We start from the raw sequence: 20,720 nt of genomic DNA, 5'->3' as shown, positions 1-20,720 counted from the left end.
GCTCTAGTGCTGTTGATGGCACTGGTGGACAGCCCCCTCAATCAGCCATGTCCCTTTGAAATCAAAACAATTGGGAGGTATATAAAGACAACTGTACCTTCCAAAAAATGATCTACAGATTAATTGCCGGCGCTCGGCAGAATGTCCCCGCTGGCGAGCGCTGTCGGAGAGGGACTCCTTTAGACTGGGATGCGCGAGCACCTCACACACACACGTGCGTCCCAGTCAGTCGGTGGCTGGGCGGAGGGTCCCTGCCCATCTCTGCTTCAGGGAGACGGGCAGGGTTAGGGTGGGGGCACTCGGTGGGGACTGATGATGAGTCGGCGGAGACCTGCAGGGAGCTCCATTGGAACTTTCATTTCTATTACCAATGTGTGTGATGTCAGTAATCACCAGTGAACCCTCATTGGTCATGTTGGAACGACCACTGTTATATTACAGATGAATTGGATGAAATGTACAAGACTGTGACTTATTTGTATTAAACGCACAATGTCACAGTTGCCGGCGGTTAAAATTACATCATTTGTAAATATTTGATCTACAAAATGCTTTCAGGTCCAGAATGAAATTTATATGATGAGTGTCCGTATCTCAGCACTATAAATACTAATGTCCTTTGTTTCTCTTTTATTCTTTGTTGTGGGTGACAGAGTCCGACCTCCAGATCTGTGAGCAGAAGGCTCCTACGTGTTGCACCAGGAAGATGGAGGAAAGTTACCAGGCGGCAGTGAGGGGGAAGCTGGCTCATAATATCCAAGCCTTAAACTTCGAGTTCAAATTCATGATTGTCGCACATACACACGCCTTCCAAGGTTAGTCTGACAGCATTCAACACTTGGAATACTGCTCTCTATATTAAAGCATATCTGCCTCCCACATATATTACCCACATTAATACCCCTCTCACCTACCCTATTCCCACCTACATTACCCGCACTAATGCACTAATACATTACCCCTCACATCTCATGCACCTCCCTCTCTTTCCATCAAAATGGCCACCCTCCCCCTTTCCACAAAGATGACCTCTAATTTCTCTCATCACCAAATTCCCCTTCCCGCTGGGAATATTGCCCGCTCTCTTTTTACAGAGCAGATCTCGAATTGCTAGAGATGTTCATCACACCCTCCAGGGTTCTGTAAGCCAGGGTTGCCTACTTTTTTAGCTGTCCTCGCCGGGAGAGGGCAGCCAGTACAGTGGGGGAAGGGCTGCCAACGGACAGGAAAGGGGTGTGGCAGGTCGTGGTCACGGAAGAAACGTCTTGTTTAGGGGCGTGGCCAGCGCGATCACATCCTCGTGGCCATGGCCCCCACGTCCAATGCTGGTATTTCATGCATTGGACAGCGGTGGGTGAGGCTACAATGACGCAATTCGTGTCTTTGGTCCCCCCACCAAGGGAGGTTCGCGGGAGACTGCATGCAGTCCAGGAGGCTTGCTCCCCTTTCCGGGGGGGCCGGGAGGGGGTCCCTTCTGGCCATTCCAAGAGGGTAGGCAACCCTGCTGTTAAGGTGGCCATACACATGCAGATTTATCTTCAGATCTGGCTGGTTGGAACAAAAACATGGTTATGGATGAGAGCAAATTACACTTGATCATTTGCTTGGAAATGCTGGCAAACTGACAAACTGTCACTCATCCATAACCATGTTTTTGTGCCAACCAGCCAGATCTGAGGATAAATCTTACTAGTGTATGGGCACCTTAAGCTCTACACTGTATTGTTATGTGATGATTCCAGTCATGGAATCTCTCCATGGGGAGCCCCTTCACAGCAATCACCTTAGGGAATAGGAACCGGGCCCTATGAGAGAACAGTATGACTGCTGGCCTTATGCTACTGCACTCTAGTATATTGCACTAATTAATCTGCTTTGAGCTAGACTCCCAATATGTCAGACTCCTCTCCCACAAGAGCAATTAGCTGCACACAGGAACACGTTAGCAGTAGGAATACATATTGCACCCAGGGCCGGTGCTAGGTTCTTCAGCACCCATGGCAAATGGTCTGGGGAGGAGAGAGATAGGTGAAAGAGAGCAAGGGGAAGAGAGAGAGGGGCAGATAAGAGGGGAGAGGGAGCAGAGAAGCAAAAGTGAAGGAAAGGGGGAGCAGGGGAGAAGAGGAGGAGGGGAGCAGAGGTGGAGGATATGGAGAGGGGGAGAGGAGAAGGAGGAGGGGAGAGTAGAAGGAGGAGGAAGGGAGGGGGAGAGGTAAAGAAGGATGGATTAGGAGGGAAGCAAAGGAGAGGGAGAGCAGAGGAGGGGAGGGGGTGAGGAAAAGGGAGAGGAGAGGGGAGAAGGAGGCTTGGGCGGAGGAGATGGAGAGGAGGGAGAGCAGGAGTTTGAAAAATGTGTGAAAGCAGGCATCCCATCAATATGTGTGTGTACCTCCACTTATCAGCGGTGCACTCTCTCCCCAGGGCCGCGTCTTCTCCATTTGTTCCAGGGTGCCGTCTCTGCTGCTCTCTCTCTCTACCCCCAGGTGCATAGTCTCCTCCTCCTTCATGCCGGGTTTATTTTTCTTTCTCGTCTCCTATGTCTACTCCAGGGGGCGGGGTCTCCTATTTCTTTGCAGTGCCGGGTATCCTCCACTCTTTCCTTGATGCTGGGTCTCGTCCTCCAATTCCTGGGTGCAGGGTCTGCACACGTTCCCCAGTGCTGGGTCAGCTGCATTGTTGCATAGAGCATGTCATCCTCCTCCTCCGCCTGCAGCCGCCACTGTCTTTGAACACCAGGCAGTAACAGCAGACCGCCCCTCAGGTCCAGTGCCCATAAGCAGCCACCTAAAGCTGCCTACTGGAAGCGCCGGCCCTGATTGCACCACCTAGACCCACACAGTAAAGCCTGAGGGAAGGGTTGTGATAACACAGCATCATTATACGGTGCCCCACACTAGGGGGTCAATTTACTAAGTTGGGAGTTCTATTGAAGATGGGATGTTGCCTATTAGCAACCAATCAGATTCTATGTATTATTTTCTAGAAGGTGCTAAATAAATAAGAGGATTTGTTGCTATGGGCAACATCCCATCTTTAATAGAACTCCCATCTAAGTAAATTCACCCCTAGATATCACTTGGTATAACATCAAGTCGCAACCATATTTATTTTCCATACCTGCCTCGCTTCCAACAAGTAAGCGAATATGAATAACCCAATTATGCTATCACCCAATAATACATTTGCTTTGATTTGCTGAAGAAGATCAGAATCTGATTGGACCACTTGTGACCCAGTCTCCCTGTGTGTTCTAAACAATCCAAACACATTGATGCTTTGTTGTACTGTAAATGCCAAGTTATGCACAAGTCCTTATGTATAATCCTCACAAGTACTTACCTGAACATGACTTGGTATTATCTGGCCAGCCTCTTATTCCCTAAACCCTACGCAGTCTGTAAACATCAGTCACCTTTAAGTATCATCCGGTTTATCTTGTGATTACAGTGGTGTATGTGTGGCCTTTATCTCTCCCCACAGCTGGTGTACTTGAAATATGAACTGAGTATGAGGCTGTAGTGCGGATAAACTGAGCATATGCCTTGCAGCAGGACAATAAATTGCTCACATCTTGTCTGCTGTACAGATTAATGTTGGCATTTGGCAGAGCTTTAAACAAGCGGATGGATGTTGGACAAATAGAATTTATTGACAAATAAACCCACTACAATCAATGGCTAGCTTACCTTTGTGAAACCTGACCTTTCCGCTGTGTTTAATCTTTCAAATAAAAAATGTCATAAATGATATTTCCTTTTTTTTAAAACGATGAGGTTGTGCTGAACTTTTAATATATATTGCAGTGCCAGATTAAGCCTTCGGGGGGCCCGGGGCACTTTAGACAGGGGGGGCCCCCTTGCACTTGTCATTACTGGCCGCTAACTGCATGGGGGAATATTACACTGTCAATACACACAGAGTAAAGGCAGTATAAACTTGGTCAATGGGTAACTTCAGGGGATATATATATATATACATACATACATACATACAACATGAAAAGCCTGTGTTTGTCCCTCTGCACCTTACTCTGTAGGAGACCTCACAGTCCCAGTGCTGTCTCTGAATAAAAACCCTCCCATGACTAGGCTGCTGCTGCTGTTATCCATGGGCCTGAGAAGCATGTAATGAGCTCCACCAATCAGAGCTCAGCACAAACGTCTCAGCCTCTGCCCTCTAGTGCAAAGTGTCATAGGACTTAGTCAACTCCCAGTAATGCACTGCACACTTGGCTCCCAATGCTCAGCACCATTAATCATTGTCACATTGGCAGATAGGTGAAGCTGCAGCACTACCCCACTCCCATGCACAAAACCTTTAGCTAAAAAAAAAAAAAAAAAAAATTTTTTTTTTTTAAAATACATGCCAACCACAGGGGGCCCCTAGCTAAAGGGGGACCCAGGGGCACTGACCCCTTGTGCCCCCATTTTAATCCGGCCCTGATTGTGATCACATAAAATGTTGCATGTGATGGATAGGACCTTATTCAGTTCCGCTTGCTGCCCCGCGCTTTTGGGGGGGGGCAATGTATTGGTAATGCGGATGTGCAATTCTGCACATGTGCATACGCTGGGTGCAAACGGGCACAATGAAATGCAAGTTTGCCATCCCGTTCGTACCCACTAATGCGGGCGTGTGGTGGCGGCGATGGGACGCACCCATGGGAACGTCCAGTGTTTCGTGGGTGTTCCCATGAAAACGCTGGGTGTTCCCATGGAAATCAGGCAGTGAAGCGGCTGCCGGGGGCGGGCAGATGATGTCACAGGATGTCAGCTGTCTGCCCTTTTCCCCTACAGGGAAAAGGCAATACTAAGAGACCTGAGAGTGTCTTAGTTTTGCGTGCTCATTCTAAATGATTCAATGGTCGGCAGCCATGGAATGATTTGGTCCCCGCACGCAAGGCTGCGAATGGCTGTTTATACAAAACATCCATTCGCAGCTGTGCGGGGACCTGGCCGAGCGTATGGGGGCAACATTCGCAGCACTGCCTGTGGACTAGAATAATCTCCATACTGTAATAACACGCAGCATGACTTGCTGGCTCTGAAGCAGGGCTGCACCCAAGTGCGGTGGAGCTGTCACATTTGTGCACTTCCAAAATCAGAGTCATGTATAAACCACAAAAGCGTAAATGGTGTTTTTATGATGCTCGGCGACTCCCTATTTTGTTTAACTATTTTTTTTTAACTGTTGTTATGATATCTTTAATTTTGCTTCCAAATTTACATATGCCACCATGAAAGGTTCTGGGGCCCAGAGCTGTGGGTGGTCTTCCTCTTGGGAGCACCATCTTGGGGGTGGGGCAGTTTTTCAGAAAGCGCGGACCTATTAGGCAATGCCATCTATAGATTGTATTTCTTAATAGAGCCTATGGGCTACCCCTCCCAGTGTACCCAGCTACTCACAGTGTGGTCAGGACTCCCTGTTATCAGGAGAGCTATTCTCTTTGACTTTACTTGCAATTGCAGTATGCAGCGTTTATAAACGATGCAATGCTTACAGTCAGTGGTGGGTAACATCACATGCAAAATACTGAGCTTGCTGAATCCCCCCCCCCCTCCTACCTCCTCTTACTGCTGGGAAATGTAGTATTCAGCACCAAGACATTGGTGCTACTGCCCGAAACTCTGCTTAGCATGTCAACCAACTTTCCGGACCTGAGTTTCCCCTTCTATTCAGCACTGTGCAGGGAATAAGCTTACCCCTAGGCAAATTTGACAAGTGCCCCCCCTTGTACCAGAAACCAACCTTGATATTATCCATAGTGGGAAGTGAAGAATTCTATAGCAAGACCCTCCTACCATAAATGTAGCTTAGTGTTCTGTGAACGCTGAACATTCTAAAGATACAAAACTAGGTACAGTAGAGACAAGTGAAAATTTCAACACTGTTCCGCTAGATATTTACTCATTTGGCATTTCCCCGTGAAATTTTGCATGTGCTGGAATTTGGCCTCAACTGCCCTGTAACATCCGTACTTCACAGGATAAACTGAGCACCGTCACCTTGGTTCTAGTCAGAAATAATCAATTCAGTGTGAAATGGCCTTTTCTGTGGGAAGGCAAAAGGAAAACTCAATGGTAATATCATTGGATCTTGACTTCTGTGAGATGTTCTGGCACAAAACTTTTGTTACGTGTCATTCACATCTGTCTAGGGTTGTTTGCTCTTCAGCTTTGCAGCCAACTAAATACCGCTCACACGAACATCCCCCCCCCCCCACGCGGCGAATGTCCCCACACGCATGCATAGAAACATAGAATTTGACGGCAGATAAGAACCACTTGGCCCATCTAGGAAACATCCATTCGCAGCCTTTCTTAAGCATTCGCAATCTCAAGTCACTCTCTGGTGACTCAGATTTGTGACACCCATCTACGCGAACAGGGCGGGCAGCTGACATCCGGGGACATCGGCTGCCTGCCCGCTGTCATGAAAAAGGCTGACATGGGGAAAGGTCGACATGAGTTTTTCACTGTTTTTGTTGTCTATGTTGACATGGGTAGACATAAGTGTACTGCGTCCCCTCACATGGCTTGCTGTGCTCGCCACGCTTCGTGCATTATTAGATTCTCCCTCTATAGGATGGTAAAGTATGAACCAATCGGTTAAAAAAGAATCACGTAAAATGCATGTGGACCTCTTAGGTGTCAACCTTTTGACCATGTCTACGTAATGAATGTCGGCCAATTTACTGTCAACCAATAGTGGTCCATCTTTTGACTGTCAACCTAGACACTGTCCACCTAATAACCTCATACCATAATTAAAGCTATACCGTACACACAGATGTACGTAAGAGATTAAGTAAGTAAATGATTTGGGCTCTAGGACGGGATCCCCCATAGACGAGGAAGGTTCCCTGTTCTCCAAAACAATGTTTTCCCCATTAATGAGACAGACAGCCATGCTTATACTGTTATACATTTCGTTATTAACCCATACACTGGGAGGATGTTGTTCTTGGCTGTAAGAGAAAACAAGAATGGAGCGAGGTGAATTAAAGCCGTACTGGAGACAAGGATAATCCCATAATTAATGTATTATACCGGTGTCATCATCTCTGTATGCTTTGGCAGGCACGGAAAAGCATGTTCTTAATGAATGGTCAGTCACCTTTGCCTGACCATGTCAGCGTGTTTACCGCCGCTGTGGCTCTCCTGTGTCGGCATCAGCAGATGTTGCATCCCTGTAGGTCATTTCAGAAATATGTAACCAGGTTTTCATTTCATCCAGCGCATGGACTTTTTATGGTCGATGTGCCAAGAATTTCCCTGTGTAAGTGAGAAACTGCTGACAGCCCTCCGAAATAGCTCATTGTTACAGGGGTGAGGTTTTAAAATCCATAATCATTACAAGATGTTGGAGGAAACAAAACCAGGGCAGGGAATATAGAGCAGCTGAACCATTCCCCCCATACTCCTGAAATAGAAATATTAGCAATAATAAAACAAACAGCAATATTTTATTGTATAAGGTTACAGCCGGTGTTTCTTTTGAGGCAGTTAATCATTAATGGCTTTCTCCATCTCTGCCGGGCATCAGTGTTATGTTAACACATTATATTAGATGCTCTGCAGAGCACCTTGTCACTGGCTGCGCAGAATATAAAGATGGTTATTTGTAACTGAAGTGACCTAGAACCATTCAAATATGATCATTTACAATATAAGATTTCAATTGCCATAGTCATAGATTCAAACATTAGGAAAGAATTGATCATTTTTTTTAGTTCAATCTTTGGTGGAAATGAAATAGAACATGCAAAAATGAAATGTTCCATGTTCAGTGCGATACCACCTCCGCCATAGCTCTATTACAAATAGAGTGGGTTTGCGCAATTATCTCCTTAATATTAAAGTTTACAGTACCCCTAGAGTTGGCCATCTGTAATGTGTTTTACCGCCAGTGTCTGCTCCAGAGGAGGGGTAGTTGAAAATTCAGCTCGAGGACACCAACTGCCATTCCAAACGGACTCACTGGCAGTGGGAGTGGCTCACCTACTTGAATTTTAAAATGTGTTGTAGCCCCCCCCCCCCCTCCCACTCTGTAGCTGCAACTGGAGGACACTGGTGATGCAAAGCCATGATTGCTAATGCCAACCCTGGTCTACACTTGTGCAAAGTTAAACTATCAATAGCCAGGGACGCCAATAGGGGGGTGCTGTTGGTACCACTGTCCCGGGCCCTGGCCTCTGGAAGGGCTCAGGCAGCTCATCTTGCCCACCGCAATCCCCGACTGCCTCTGCTGCTCTGCGCCCAGTGCGCTGAACAAAGCAGGTCCCGGAGCGCAGGCTTATTCAACCCAGGATGCCGGCAGCCAATTAAAAGGCTACACTGGCTTTTGAGTCAATCAGAGCTTGTGTACCAGCAACCAATCAGAGCGGCTGCTGGTATGCAAGCTCCGATCGGCTCACCAGCCGTTGCTGCATTTTAATTGGCCGCCGGCATCCTGAGTTGAAGAAGCCTGCACTCTGGGACCTCCGGGCTACAGCTCAGCGGAAGAGGCAATGGGGGAGCAGGAGCCGCATTATGGTAAGTCAAGTGAGGAGGAGGGGGCCCGGACTGGAAATAAGTCCCGGGCCCCAAAAGTCCTGATGGCAGCCCTGTTAATAGCGTCTGACCATTGGGTTAAATCCTTTGAGCCAGTGGCAGAGTATGGATGGCTATTGGTGAGTTAATTGACAATCATCATCGATGGTGCCATCAGAGATTAAAATTGATAACATGAAACCACCATGTTTGTACCCATCAATATCCATCCCTAGCTGGTAAATATAGCCAATTAGGTTTGGAGTCAGTTTATTTCCCTGCGAATTGATAAAAAATAGAATGCAATCAATGACAAATCAATCATCTACCAATGGGGAACCACTGATTGGTGTTAACCATCAATAGCCGATAGCCATCTTTATGGCAGAGCAGGCGATGCACAACCCTACATACCTCAATTATACTCACAGTATATACTATTTACTGCTCCCCTCTATATGATTCAGAACAAACTCAGCACATCCCACAGTGTGGCAAATTGTATCTCACTGGAAAAATGGAGCGAGATCCGGGAGGGTGGTCTACCCAATTGAGAGTCTCCCAGACATTTGGGTGGAAAAGTACCGTATGTGTTAACGTTCCGGAGCTGGATGCATCCACCATACACATGGAATTGTAGCTTTTTATGGACTCATTCTATGCTTGCTCTTGTGATGTCAACCACATCCATCTCTTCATATGAGTTCTCGCCTAATCAGTAATCCATTTTATTTGTTTAACTTTAAAATGACTATACTAGTCAGTGCAAAAGCATTTAATCATACTTATCAAAGAAAAACATTCCATTTGTTCCCAAGGATCTAGGATAACCCTGGTATTGGGTTTTTTGCTCTGCTTATGTCTGGTATTTTTATAGGAACTGGGGATTCTTCTCACATCATGCAGTCTCTCCGGAATTCAGTTTTGTGTTGATTTAATGTAATATTTGTAAACTAGACCCTGGAGAGATGTTTAGCGTTCACCACCTGTTTTGAGAGAAGACCAGTATAATCAAATTATTTGCAAATACCGTAATGAGGTGACTTTTATGATAGAATTTCCTATCAGCCCTGCAATCGTAGAGTGAAATGAATAGACTTGGGTTTTGCAGGCCCCTTATGACTGGATGTATCATACACAGACCTCCAGTCCTCGCTCAGCGGAATCTAAGAATTCCAAAAGATTGATTTGTTTGAGAATGGAAAACATACTTGAAACCCACAAAGTTAAGTTGTTATGAGCTAGGAAAGAGTCGGCGCACACAGCTGGCTATGTAATGGTGGAGTATTTGTTCCTTAGTTTGCGGTAAGGTTCAGGGCAGTAATTATTATTATGATGGCTATGCAGTTTCACAATTCAGCCATTTGTGTCCAATGTATTTAAAGCTGCAGAACATTCTCTTTATTTATTTCTGTCAGTTGTCGATGTTGGACTGGGGCATCGAGAGCCCATCAGGGAAATGCCGTGGTAAGGGCCCATGCTTTACGGTATGGCCAGTCACTACAGAAGCTTGGCTAACCATGAGATAATGCTTTGGACTCCTATATATTTATATAGATATGAAAGAACAGACCGTTGTTTGCGCTGTGTAAATCAGCTGCACCTTACAAAACCTCCCTGTTAGTGGAGGATGGATTGAATAGAAATGGTAATGGTTGTAAAGTGCGCTACCACCACCTTAATACATGATTGTTATCATGTAAACAATTCTTTGTATATTAAAACATTTTTTTTATTAAAACATATTCAAATCAAATAGACATCAGACACGATAGCTTCTGTTCAATTCAGTCAGGATGGGAACAGACCCAACGCGTTTCATCATAACAATGACTTCCTCAGGGGTAATGGTTCCAAAAGCTTTAATGACAGGGCTTGGGAATTAGCCTTTATTGGCACATTGGTGTTCAATGTGTCATTTTCAATGAAAATAATATCCCAAAACAGCTTCAGATCATTTCTAGGGTACATACTGTATACATAACACAACCAGGGTTACAAGTTACTATATTTTTTAACTGTATTCTTCCTGTTTCTATAACTAGTTCTAGGAACTAAGGCCTTGATTCTGGTTGACTATGCAGATTACCATGTCCCAGAGGGCCTGCCCCACCTAATCGCGGCCCCCCGCAGCCACCATATCCCCTCGCAACCATGCGAGGGGGTGTGTCACGAACATCATGTGTCACACATCCCCTCGCATGTGCACACAGCAGGAGAAATCATTCGATGGTCGCAACCATCAAATGATTTCACTATGGCACGCAAATATAAGTGAGTGGAGACTGACTTATATATACGGGCTTCCAGGCGAAGACCGGTCATGTGATGTCAGCTGCCTGCCTCCGGCACACCTCCTCCTGCCCGCAACCCATGGGAACGTCCAGCGTTTTCTTTTTTTTTTTTAAATCTTATTTTATTGTTTTCCGTTTAACAAGACATAACAATAAACACATTCTGCAGTGTACAGAGGTTACAGGGGACCATCCTGTTTTCGACAAAATCCATTCAATTGCATAGGGAGGGGTGGGCGTATGGACCTGGGATCGCGATATTGTATACAATTTGATTGTGGTCTATCTTCTCTTCTTTATCTTAACTGCCTGATATTTTTAATTAGCTTAGTTTCTTGTTTTCTGTCTATCGTAAACCTAAACCACTTATTCCCTTTTTTCTGCAATCCCTGGTCGATTCCGCCCCCCCTGTACATTCCACAACTGTGTTTGATACAGAATATTATTATATACTTTTTTCCTTATTTCAGTATGTATTTTATCTTAAGTTTATGGTTTTTAAACTTCTGATTGGAGGATCTTTAGTCTCCTGCATGTTACTTTTATATCCTTTGATTGCAGACAAAACACGCACGAACAGGGGGGGACTAGGGAAATTATTTAAGGGAGGGGGATGGGGGGGGGGGGAGTTAGGGCACTGTCGGGCTACTTTTGTATCGCTTGTCTTAATATTCTAACCATATATTAGTTTCCATGTCTTCTTCATGGGGACGCCCAAGAAACCCTGGACGTTCCCATGGGTGACACCCGACTCTGCCTCCCCACATTGGTCCATGCAAACGGTTCAATGACTATGCAAGTCGCCTAGTCCGCTCACCCAGGGACCCTGCACATGTGCATATATGCGCCGAAAAAAAAAATCACTCCCCCGTACTATTGAACCAGAATAACCCCCTGAATCTGAACATTGACGTTACCTGTATTTATTATTGTGAGAAAAATAGAGCTACTTTTTTGTAGCAGTTTAGCTATGTTCCTGCCCACAAAATTGCAGTCATGGGGTTCCTCTTACCATCTGTAACCTGCCAATATGAGAGTAGTCACTTCCCGCACCATTGGCAAGTGCAGCTGCTCATTGTTGGCTATTGTGTGTAGCTGAGGCAGCACCTATCAGCTCTCTCTGAGTTATAGCTTCTATTATTTCAGCAGAGAGAATCTTATTGCAGGAGCAGAGCAGGTTATTTTACAAATATAGTGTTTATTGATTATTTCTTAGCTCTTACATTGCTGTTATCTACTATTGAGCAGTATTAATGATGACTCCAATTGTAAAGTGTATATGCTTAGCTATATAAGAAACGGTAAATAAATAAATGAACACACAACGAATAAACACAATACACATTATAATATACAGCAACACGGTGCTCTTTATATTGAACCCAAAGAAATGTTCAGCTTTACAATAACTACAATTTTTAGAGACCACCGGTTTTCAAAGTCGTCCTCAGGACCCCACACAGTGCATGTTTTGCAGGTCTCCTCACAGAGGACCTTATTCTAGTTCACTCTTTCTGACAAAATCCTTCTTGGATGGACAAAACCATGTGCACTGCAGGGGGGCAGATGTAACATGTGCAGAGAGAATTAGATTTGGGTGAGTTATTTTGTTTCTGTGCAGGGAAAATACTGGCTGCTTTATTTTTACACTGCAATATAGATCTCACTTTGAAGTAAAACCCCACCCAAATCTAACTCTCTCTGCACAAGTAACATCTGCCCCACCTGCAGTGCACATGGTTTTGTCCATCTAAGAAGGAATTTGTCAGAAAGAGTGAACCAAAATAACCCCCAGAATCACAAGTGAAATAATCAGCTCCACCTGTGGATCTTTTAATGTGTCAGTGAGTAACAAGTGCACCTGTCAGGTGACCTGGAAACCGTGAACTGTGTGGGGTCCCGAGGACCGAGTTTGAGAACCACTGTAATAGAGCAATCCTCATGAATTACGTGAGTAGAGTGGCCAATATGGGAGTGCAGCAGACTGCTTGGGAGCCTATCAATCAGGACATGTTTGACTGGGCCGATGGACAAAGATCTCATCTTTCCCCCAGATGCTTCATTATATATTGTAGGGGAGTGCTGTGGGCATCCTGCCTCAGAAATGTCACTACTGTAGTGGCCAAGAGTATCATTGAGCTGTGTAACCACAGCAGCGTAGCTGTGTCCTCCAGTGCTGTGGGACAGTGTAGACAGTGACTAGGTCAACACCTGAATATGGTCGACATACCTTATGTCGGCATTGACAGAAGGTCGACAGAAGCTTACGGTCGACATGGGCATGGTCGACACTCAGTAGGTCGAAACAAGTTTTTGTTTTTTTTATTGACGTAGACCGACTTGGGTCATACTTTACTATCCAAGTGGGCATAGAGTGAGAATATAATAATGTGCCAAGTGCAGCAAAGCACTGTGCCCGAAGTAGGGCGAGTGCAGCGAGCCATACAAGGCGGTGCGGTACACTTGTTGACAGTGTCCATATGCGACAAATGTCGAGATGGACGCAAAAAGCGTGAGAAACTTGTGTCAACCATGCTCATGTCGCTCTTAAGCTTGTGTCAACATTCTGCCAATATCAACCTACTGTATGGTATGTCAACCATTTTCAGGCGTCAACCTAATCACTATCGTCCATTAATGGTCGGCCTAGTGACTGTTGACCTAGACATTGTCTATTTCTTGTACCGTAACCGTATGAGGCATAGAAGGCGTTTGTAATGCGTTTCAAGCCCGGCAGCTATGTGGGATGCAGCCAAACTCAGAGGTTTTTTAAAGGGGCAATCATTTAAAAGTCAAAACCATGCCTTGTAAATGACAGCCCCTTTAAAATAAACTCTGAATTCATCCGGCATCCAACCAGGTTTACAACGCATTACATCCGGCCCATGATGGTCCATACTGGTGTTTGTATATCTTGTGTAAATTGGTAAACCTGGAGTTATGCATACCAGGACGACCCGCTCACGATGCACATCGTGAGCGGGTCATCAGTGTCTCGCCCGACCCGCTCACGATCTCGCGGAGCGCACGACCCGCTCACGATGTGCACCGTGAGCGGGTTCCGATCCGATGGCGACCCACACCCGGGTGTATGGTCATTTCCAGATCCTACCTGCTGCAGGTAGGATCTGATTAACGACTGACCCGCGGGGACCGCGCATCTGATCGGAATCGGATCAGAACAGGACAGAAAAGGGCCCAATCACCACACAATCTACATCCAATCGGTCGGAATTGGATCTAGATTGATGGGATCAGACCCTTGTCGTCCTGGTGTGTACCCAGCATTAAATGCTTTTAATCGTACCTGGATAAAACGCATTCAAGATGTATTTTCCCCCAAGTGCAACCCCTTATGGATCTGTGGGAATAGAAATATACCAACTATAAGTCAAACATCATGACCTTATTGTGCCTTCATCATGGGCTTCACTCTCCTTCCTCTACGTAAATCAGGGTGTTGTGTTGCATGGTGCCTGCAATGGTGAAAATACGATAATGAGGAATACAAGATTCCTTTTCTGTAACAACAGACAATGTAAGACATGATGTAGCCTGATTTCTGTACATCAGTAGGATTGAAGCTGTTTCAGGGATGTGAGCCAGCAAATGATACAGGAGTGGTCCATTCAAACAGCTGTAGCTTCTGTTTGGCAATGACAGTAAAGTATCCTCTGCCGGAATGCGGTAAGTGCTCATAGGGGAAATGGCTTTGCCAGCCGTCGTTAATTGTAATACCTCTCATCAGCATTTATTCAATTGGCCATGGTTAAATCCTATTTATGGCGTGTTATAAAACATCCGACTGGTAATTCTGATGTATTGCTCTGAAAATATTACTGTAAGGTTAGCAAACAGGAAACAGTATTATTTTTTTAAACCAGGTGACTAATTATAGGACATTATGGTATTGCGCCTATGTCATGGACAAATGCTTAAAAGTAGATATTTTAATGGTTTTAAATAGATAATTGATTGATCTATTATTATTATTATTATTATACACAATGTGAATTAGCTGGGTAATCTGTAACCTTAAGGTTGCTCACTGATAGGTGTCATTTATTGTCATCCCTGTTGAGATTGCTAGTTGAGGTTGGATGTTATGATTGGTGGAACTAGCATTGGGAACATACCTGAGAACTCCAAGAGGTTGAGTGCGGGTACTAATTTCCCGGGCCTGGGCTTGATGATTGCAGTCATCATGACCCTCGCAATTGAACCTTGGAAAAGTTTGGATTACTGGTAGCATGTGCATCTGTCCTTCAGGATCTATTGCTTGTACTTTATCATAGATACATTCCTATAATTTGTTTTCCTATATTTATCATACTGTATTTACTCTAACTGCATTTCCAGGTTGGCAATGTGATTCTAGACATAACTAGATTTAGGCCTGTATTAATGTTCCCTAGTAATAACTCCTCCTATGTATTGCATTTTCTTTCAGAGACATTCACATATTTGATTGACATGGCCACAAACAACACACTGTCTTTGTTTGAGGGCAAGTACCGCGCCATGGCACAGGATGTACACGAACCAGTGCGGGAGCTGTTTACTGACCTTTCGCTTAATATCATGGGTGCTGACATGTCTTTGGATGATGCATTTGCTCGTTTTTTTGATGCCCTGTTCCCTCTGGTCTATAACCACCTTATAAACCCAGGGGCGGTGTCATTGTCAGAGGAATATTTGGATTGCTTACGCCTCACACGACAGGATATTAACCCTTTTGGAAACTCCTCCAGTGAGATGGTTACGCAGTTGTCAAAGTCTTTGTGGGCCAGCAGGATGATGAAGCGGGCACTAAACATGGCAGAGCAAGTTATAAACAGCACTGAGCACGCAGGCTTGACAAGAGAGTGCACCCGTGCATTGGTGAGAATGCAGTATTGTCCTCACTGCCAAGGACTGACTCTGATCCGACCTTGTGTTGGCTACTGTCACAATGTAATGAGGGGATGTTTGGCCAGCCTGGCAAGTCTGGATGCCCCGTGGAGGGAATTTATCAACTTGCTTGAGCACCTTGCTGATCAGATGTCGGGATCACATGACCTGGAGCAATCACTTTTAGGAATCCGGGATGTGGTTAACCAGTCAATTCAGTATGCAGAATCACAAGGCCCCCACCTCTCAAAAATGGTAAGTCTGAAGCCATCTTTCTTTTTTCATTGTTGTCTCATTATCTGATTACATGCTGCTGAGAATCTTCTAGCTTTTGCTTCTTTTTTGCCCCAAAAATGTCTTATTTGCAACACAATACAACTAGGATGCACAATAATTCTGTGCTGATTAATTTGATATATTGTATATCTGTGTGCAACTGAGTCTCTAAATCTGTACATTGAATGCTAGCTGGTTGCAGTCGCAGTTTTACATTACTTAGCAGTCTCCTTGTGCATCTGAGTCGCATCTCACACCAGGCATCTTGCTTCTTGATGTATCAAGGCTAGAGGCCAAATGTAATAGGGTGTGAGAATCAGAAAGTGAGAGATTTTGGGAGATTTTTCTATTTAAAAAAAAAAAAAGCTTGATTTTGCCATGTAATTGATTGCCGCTTTAAAAAAAAAAGAGAAAATTCTCCCAAAATCTCTCACTTTCTGATTATCACACCCTATTACATTTGCCCCAGATGTAAGAAGATACTAACAGTATGTAACTTTACGTTAACATTGCTGTCCACCTATAAGGAAGATGGGCTAAAGCGGTTTCATATGTAAAATGCAGCATTTATTGTTATCGTTTTAAAAATAAAATAAACTTTATATGTCCACACATTGCATTGTAAATCAGTAAATCATATTAGTAGCACCTACTTTATATGCAGTAGCGCACGCAGGGGGGGGGGTTTCTGAGTACCCAGAAACCCTCCCAGGAGTCTAAGGGGCCTAGGCTGAAAGCTGAGGGTCTCCTCTTTCCATGGGTATAAGAATTTTTAAAAATTGGCCCTTGGGAACCAGAGATATCTGACTTCAAAGCAGTGGTCCCCATCCAAGCCTGTTAATTGCTCTTCCCAGTCAAATATTTCAGGTTCTGTCTGACTTACAGTTTTTCTGAGGGTATATTCCAAAAGTTGGGACTCTCCCCCTTTGATAGACATGAGAAGCTTTTCTCTACTTTTCCCAGAACCAGAGATATCAGCCTTCCAGCAGCTGGTTACTGCTCTAGCTCCACACACCTGGTATGTAGTTTTATATATTCGTTGGCAGATTTGCTCTGCCTCCTGAACTCTGATCCCCTAGTCCCCAATACCATTTGGTAGGTAGGATTCTCTAGTTTTTAATTCCATTAAATTCTAAGAAATCTATTTCTGGGAACTGGAGATATCTGCAGTCAAGCAAGCTGTCCTCCCACCAGAAAATTATGAATAATAAGCCCACTCCACTATACACCTCTCCTCTGTGTATTAAACATCCTCTACCACCCTGGAAGTTATGTATCAGGGCCTCTTTATTCAGCCCAATGCCCCCTTCTCTAACTCATCTCCCACCATCTGTGCAGTAAAGGGGTAATTAGTGGAAATTACTGATCCAGGCCCTACATGCTGAGCGGTTGATATAATACCCTCTACCACCCGCGGGACATCAAAGCTTCCCCCACCCCTACCGCTGGAGGATCGGTAGGTGCCCCAATACATTGCTATGCCCAGGGGTCTACACGGCTGTTGACACCCCTGTATGTATATATATGTATGTATATATGTGTAGCCTGATGCCTGATGCCTGATGACGATTTGAATAAATCGAAACGTTGCTGTTTATTACCTGCTTCTATCGAATTCTTCCAGTGTGCTGCTGCGGCTGCTTTGGCAGCGTGAGTATTTATATATATATATATATATATATATATATATATATATATATATATGTGTATGTGTGTTTGTGTATATATATATATATATATATATATATATATATATATATATATATGTATGTATATTTTATTATTATTATTAATATACATTTGGTCTATCTATTATACTTTAACTGACCTGGCATATACTGGGTCACCTAAGTGTCCAGCTCCGTTCTTTGCTCCGCCCCTCTGGAAACCCCCTTCTGAAAATCCTGCGTTTGCCACAGATATGGAATCACTGCACCCTAGAGTATCTTTTTTTTTTTTTCATGGCACCCCTAGGCCAAAGGTTTCTTATTGAGAATTCAGGGGAAAAAAAGTAAATTAAGTAAATTGTGTTTATATATAATCCTTAAGGCCAGTTATGTGGTGATTACAGGATTCACTTATGTTTGTCCATATACATTTATGATTGGAAGCAATAATTTTGTCAATCCCATTGACTATTAATAATTTGAATTGTGTCTGAACCACCAACCCAGGCACCCCTGCAAGTACTCAGATGTACCCCAATGTGCTACACCAGAGTTTGGGAACCACTGACCTTCGAAGCAATAATTCAACCCATGGGTCACTGGTTAGTCTCATGTTATGGCATTGTCATGCAGAGACATATCAACCCACCACTCTCAAAGACGGCACTTTACCGTTTTACCCTTGTACGAGGCACCTGTAACACCTGACACTCGCAATTGCTACCACCTGATGCAGTGATTGCTTTATGGTTACCATGCAGAGATGCATTGCACTTGTAGACACTGTTATTTCTATGTCACCCTATCACCACTAAGCAGCATTATTAAACATTTTATATAGAGAGAAGAATTTGAATTTATAATTTTTGTTGTTGTTTTTCTGTCTTGGTCAGTTTTATGTGTTAAAGATGCTCAGTCATACTCATTAGTGGCTTGTATGGGGCAAGACAACAGCTTTCACTTTTATTACAAAGCTGTTCCAGAAACAAGGGAACAAAGGGAACAATAATATTTGTGTTTATGAAAGGTCTTCATTCTTTGCCTAGAGATGTCTCTGTAACATTCATCACACTCTGTCTGTTTGAACAAATACATTCCCCATAGACCATTGGAGAGTAACGCTGACCTCAGCCACTGTGAAAGCTTCCCCGAAGGCTGAGTGGGTCTGTTATGGCCAGTACTTGATTCATTTCCCAAACCTTGAAGCATCTGCTGGCTTCAGTGCCAGATTGTTTGATTATTTTTCCTGCTGAGGATCCTGACATCTGTGGGGATGTTAGACACCCTCAAGTTGCCGATATGGAGTACATGTTATGGACAAATACTGTGTATATATAGGAATTGTAGCAATACAGTTTGTTCACCTTGTCCAATGTTCTATCATCTTTGCTCGGTGGCACAAACAGTACATGTCTCTGAGATCACCAGTTCCCTGATTACATTAAGAAAAAAAATGGTCCACCTAATGCAGTTGTATAGTTGCTCTTGATCTCTTGGGATACATCTCCTTATATCGTCAGGTTCTTGGTCAAGCTGGTTTCGCTGAAAGGATGAGGTGTATCCCTTCACATACGCTCAGACCACCACTTGCTACAAAATGTCCCACATGTCCTCAGGCTGCACATGTGTTGTACTGTACTACTAAACTATCTTCTGATGTTCCCCACAGATCTCTACAATTTCCACATGACACTTAAGCTAGCCATGCATTGTCTAGGTTGACAGTCACTAGGTCGACCTCTGATGGTCGACAGTGACTAGGTCGAGACCTGGATATGGTCAACTAGGTCGAGTTTGACCAAAGGTGGGCACAAGCCTATGGTCAAAATAGACATGGTTGATATGAATAAGGTCGACATGACATGAATTAGGTGGTTTTTCATACTTTATTATCCAAGTGGGCATAGAGTGGGAATATAATAGTGCACAACACTTATACGGTGTACATGTCGACTTATGTCAACATAGACACCCAAAAACCTTGAAAACCTCATGTTGACATTATCCATGTCAACCATAAGCTTGTGTTGACCTTTTTTCAATGACGACCTTCAGTAGGTCAACCCTTTCAAGGCTATCTGCACTATCTAAGGACTCTATGGACAATATTTTAGGTACTTTTGTAGACCAGAGAGCAAAACAGAACACCTTTAAGTGGACCTATCTGGAAAGTGAGTTGAAAAAAGTACATTTCTGTCATCCTCTCCCACTGGGTGGATCTGGTGAAGGCTGTAGTACACCAGAAAGAAACCTTTATATGCTTATCGCCACACCATTGCTTGTGAGTGTGGTATGTCACATGGGGATTTCTCCACTTAACTTTGATTTTGTTACTCTACATCTTGAAACGTTTCTACGTTTTGAGGGAACCCCTACCTGCCCACCCACTTAGCGAGTAAAGTAGGTTTAATCCACCTATGATCATCCATTCTCTATTACTCACTGGGCAGTTGCCCAATCAGATTTAGGGGGGGGGGGGGGGGGCATTGTAGGCCATGTGCATCACAGGGCTCTGAGCCATCAATGGCAAATCAGCTGTCCATTGGTGAATTTAACTACTGGTTGTTTTTGTTTGTTTCTCTAGTCCCTACCTCAGTGTAGTATTAAAGAATCATAAAAACATAATCTTGGCAGCTCAGTCACTCACTAGCCCAAGGCTCTTGTCTGGGTTTCTGCTTTATGCCCTTTAAATCCTTTCCACAGCCTTGGGTGCTTCCATAGACTGTTCGCTGTGGCCGCATGCACCTGGTGTATGCACATGCACAGAAATGCAGCTGCGCATGCGCAAAACATCAGTCCTATGCGAATGTACGCTCCTTGCGAACGGACTAGAATAACCCCCTATCTGCATCCTAAGCGACCCCATCACTGCAATATATGCACCATCTCAGCTGCAAAGTGTCCCTGGAAGCTATTTTCAAGTACGTTCTCTGTAGAGTGTTCTGTTTCCCTGCAGTCATGATTCCAGTGTCTGAGGTTTCTGCAGGTGCTGCTTTGATGTTTCACCAGGGACTCCTGGCGAGAGTTCCCATAATTTTGAAACAGAAAACCTTAGCATACAT

At 44.3% G+C, this 20,720-nt stretch overlaps 1 protein-coding gene across 2 annotated transcripts in view; it reads left to right on the top strand.

The window, feature by feature from the left end:
- The window catches only part of LOC146064590 (glypican-5-like), a 215,790-nt gene that overhangs the window by 37,304 nt on the left and 157,766 nt on the right, over positions 1–20,720 (top strand). For both annotated transcript variants that reach the window (XM_083178278.1, XM_083178277.1), the window contains exons 2-3: positions 654–815; positions 15,276–15,970. In XM_083178278.1, coding sequence (XP_083034404.1) covers positions 654–815; positions 15,276–15,970 — 857 coding nt within the window. The remainder of the gene's footprint in view (positions 1–653; positions 816–15,275; positions 15,971–20,720) is intronic.

The sequence above is a fragment of the Crinia signifera genome, chromosome 3 (assembly GCF_055691185.1).
Source record: "Crinia signifera chromosome 3, ASM5569118v1, whole genome shotgun sequence".
Lineage (NCBI taxonomy): Eukaryota > Metazoa > Chordata > Amphibia > Anura > Myobatrachidae > Crinia > Crinia signifera.
The sequence above is the reverse complement of the archived record's forward strand: the minus strand, read 5'-3'. Positions and strand labels throughout refer to the sequence as shown.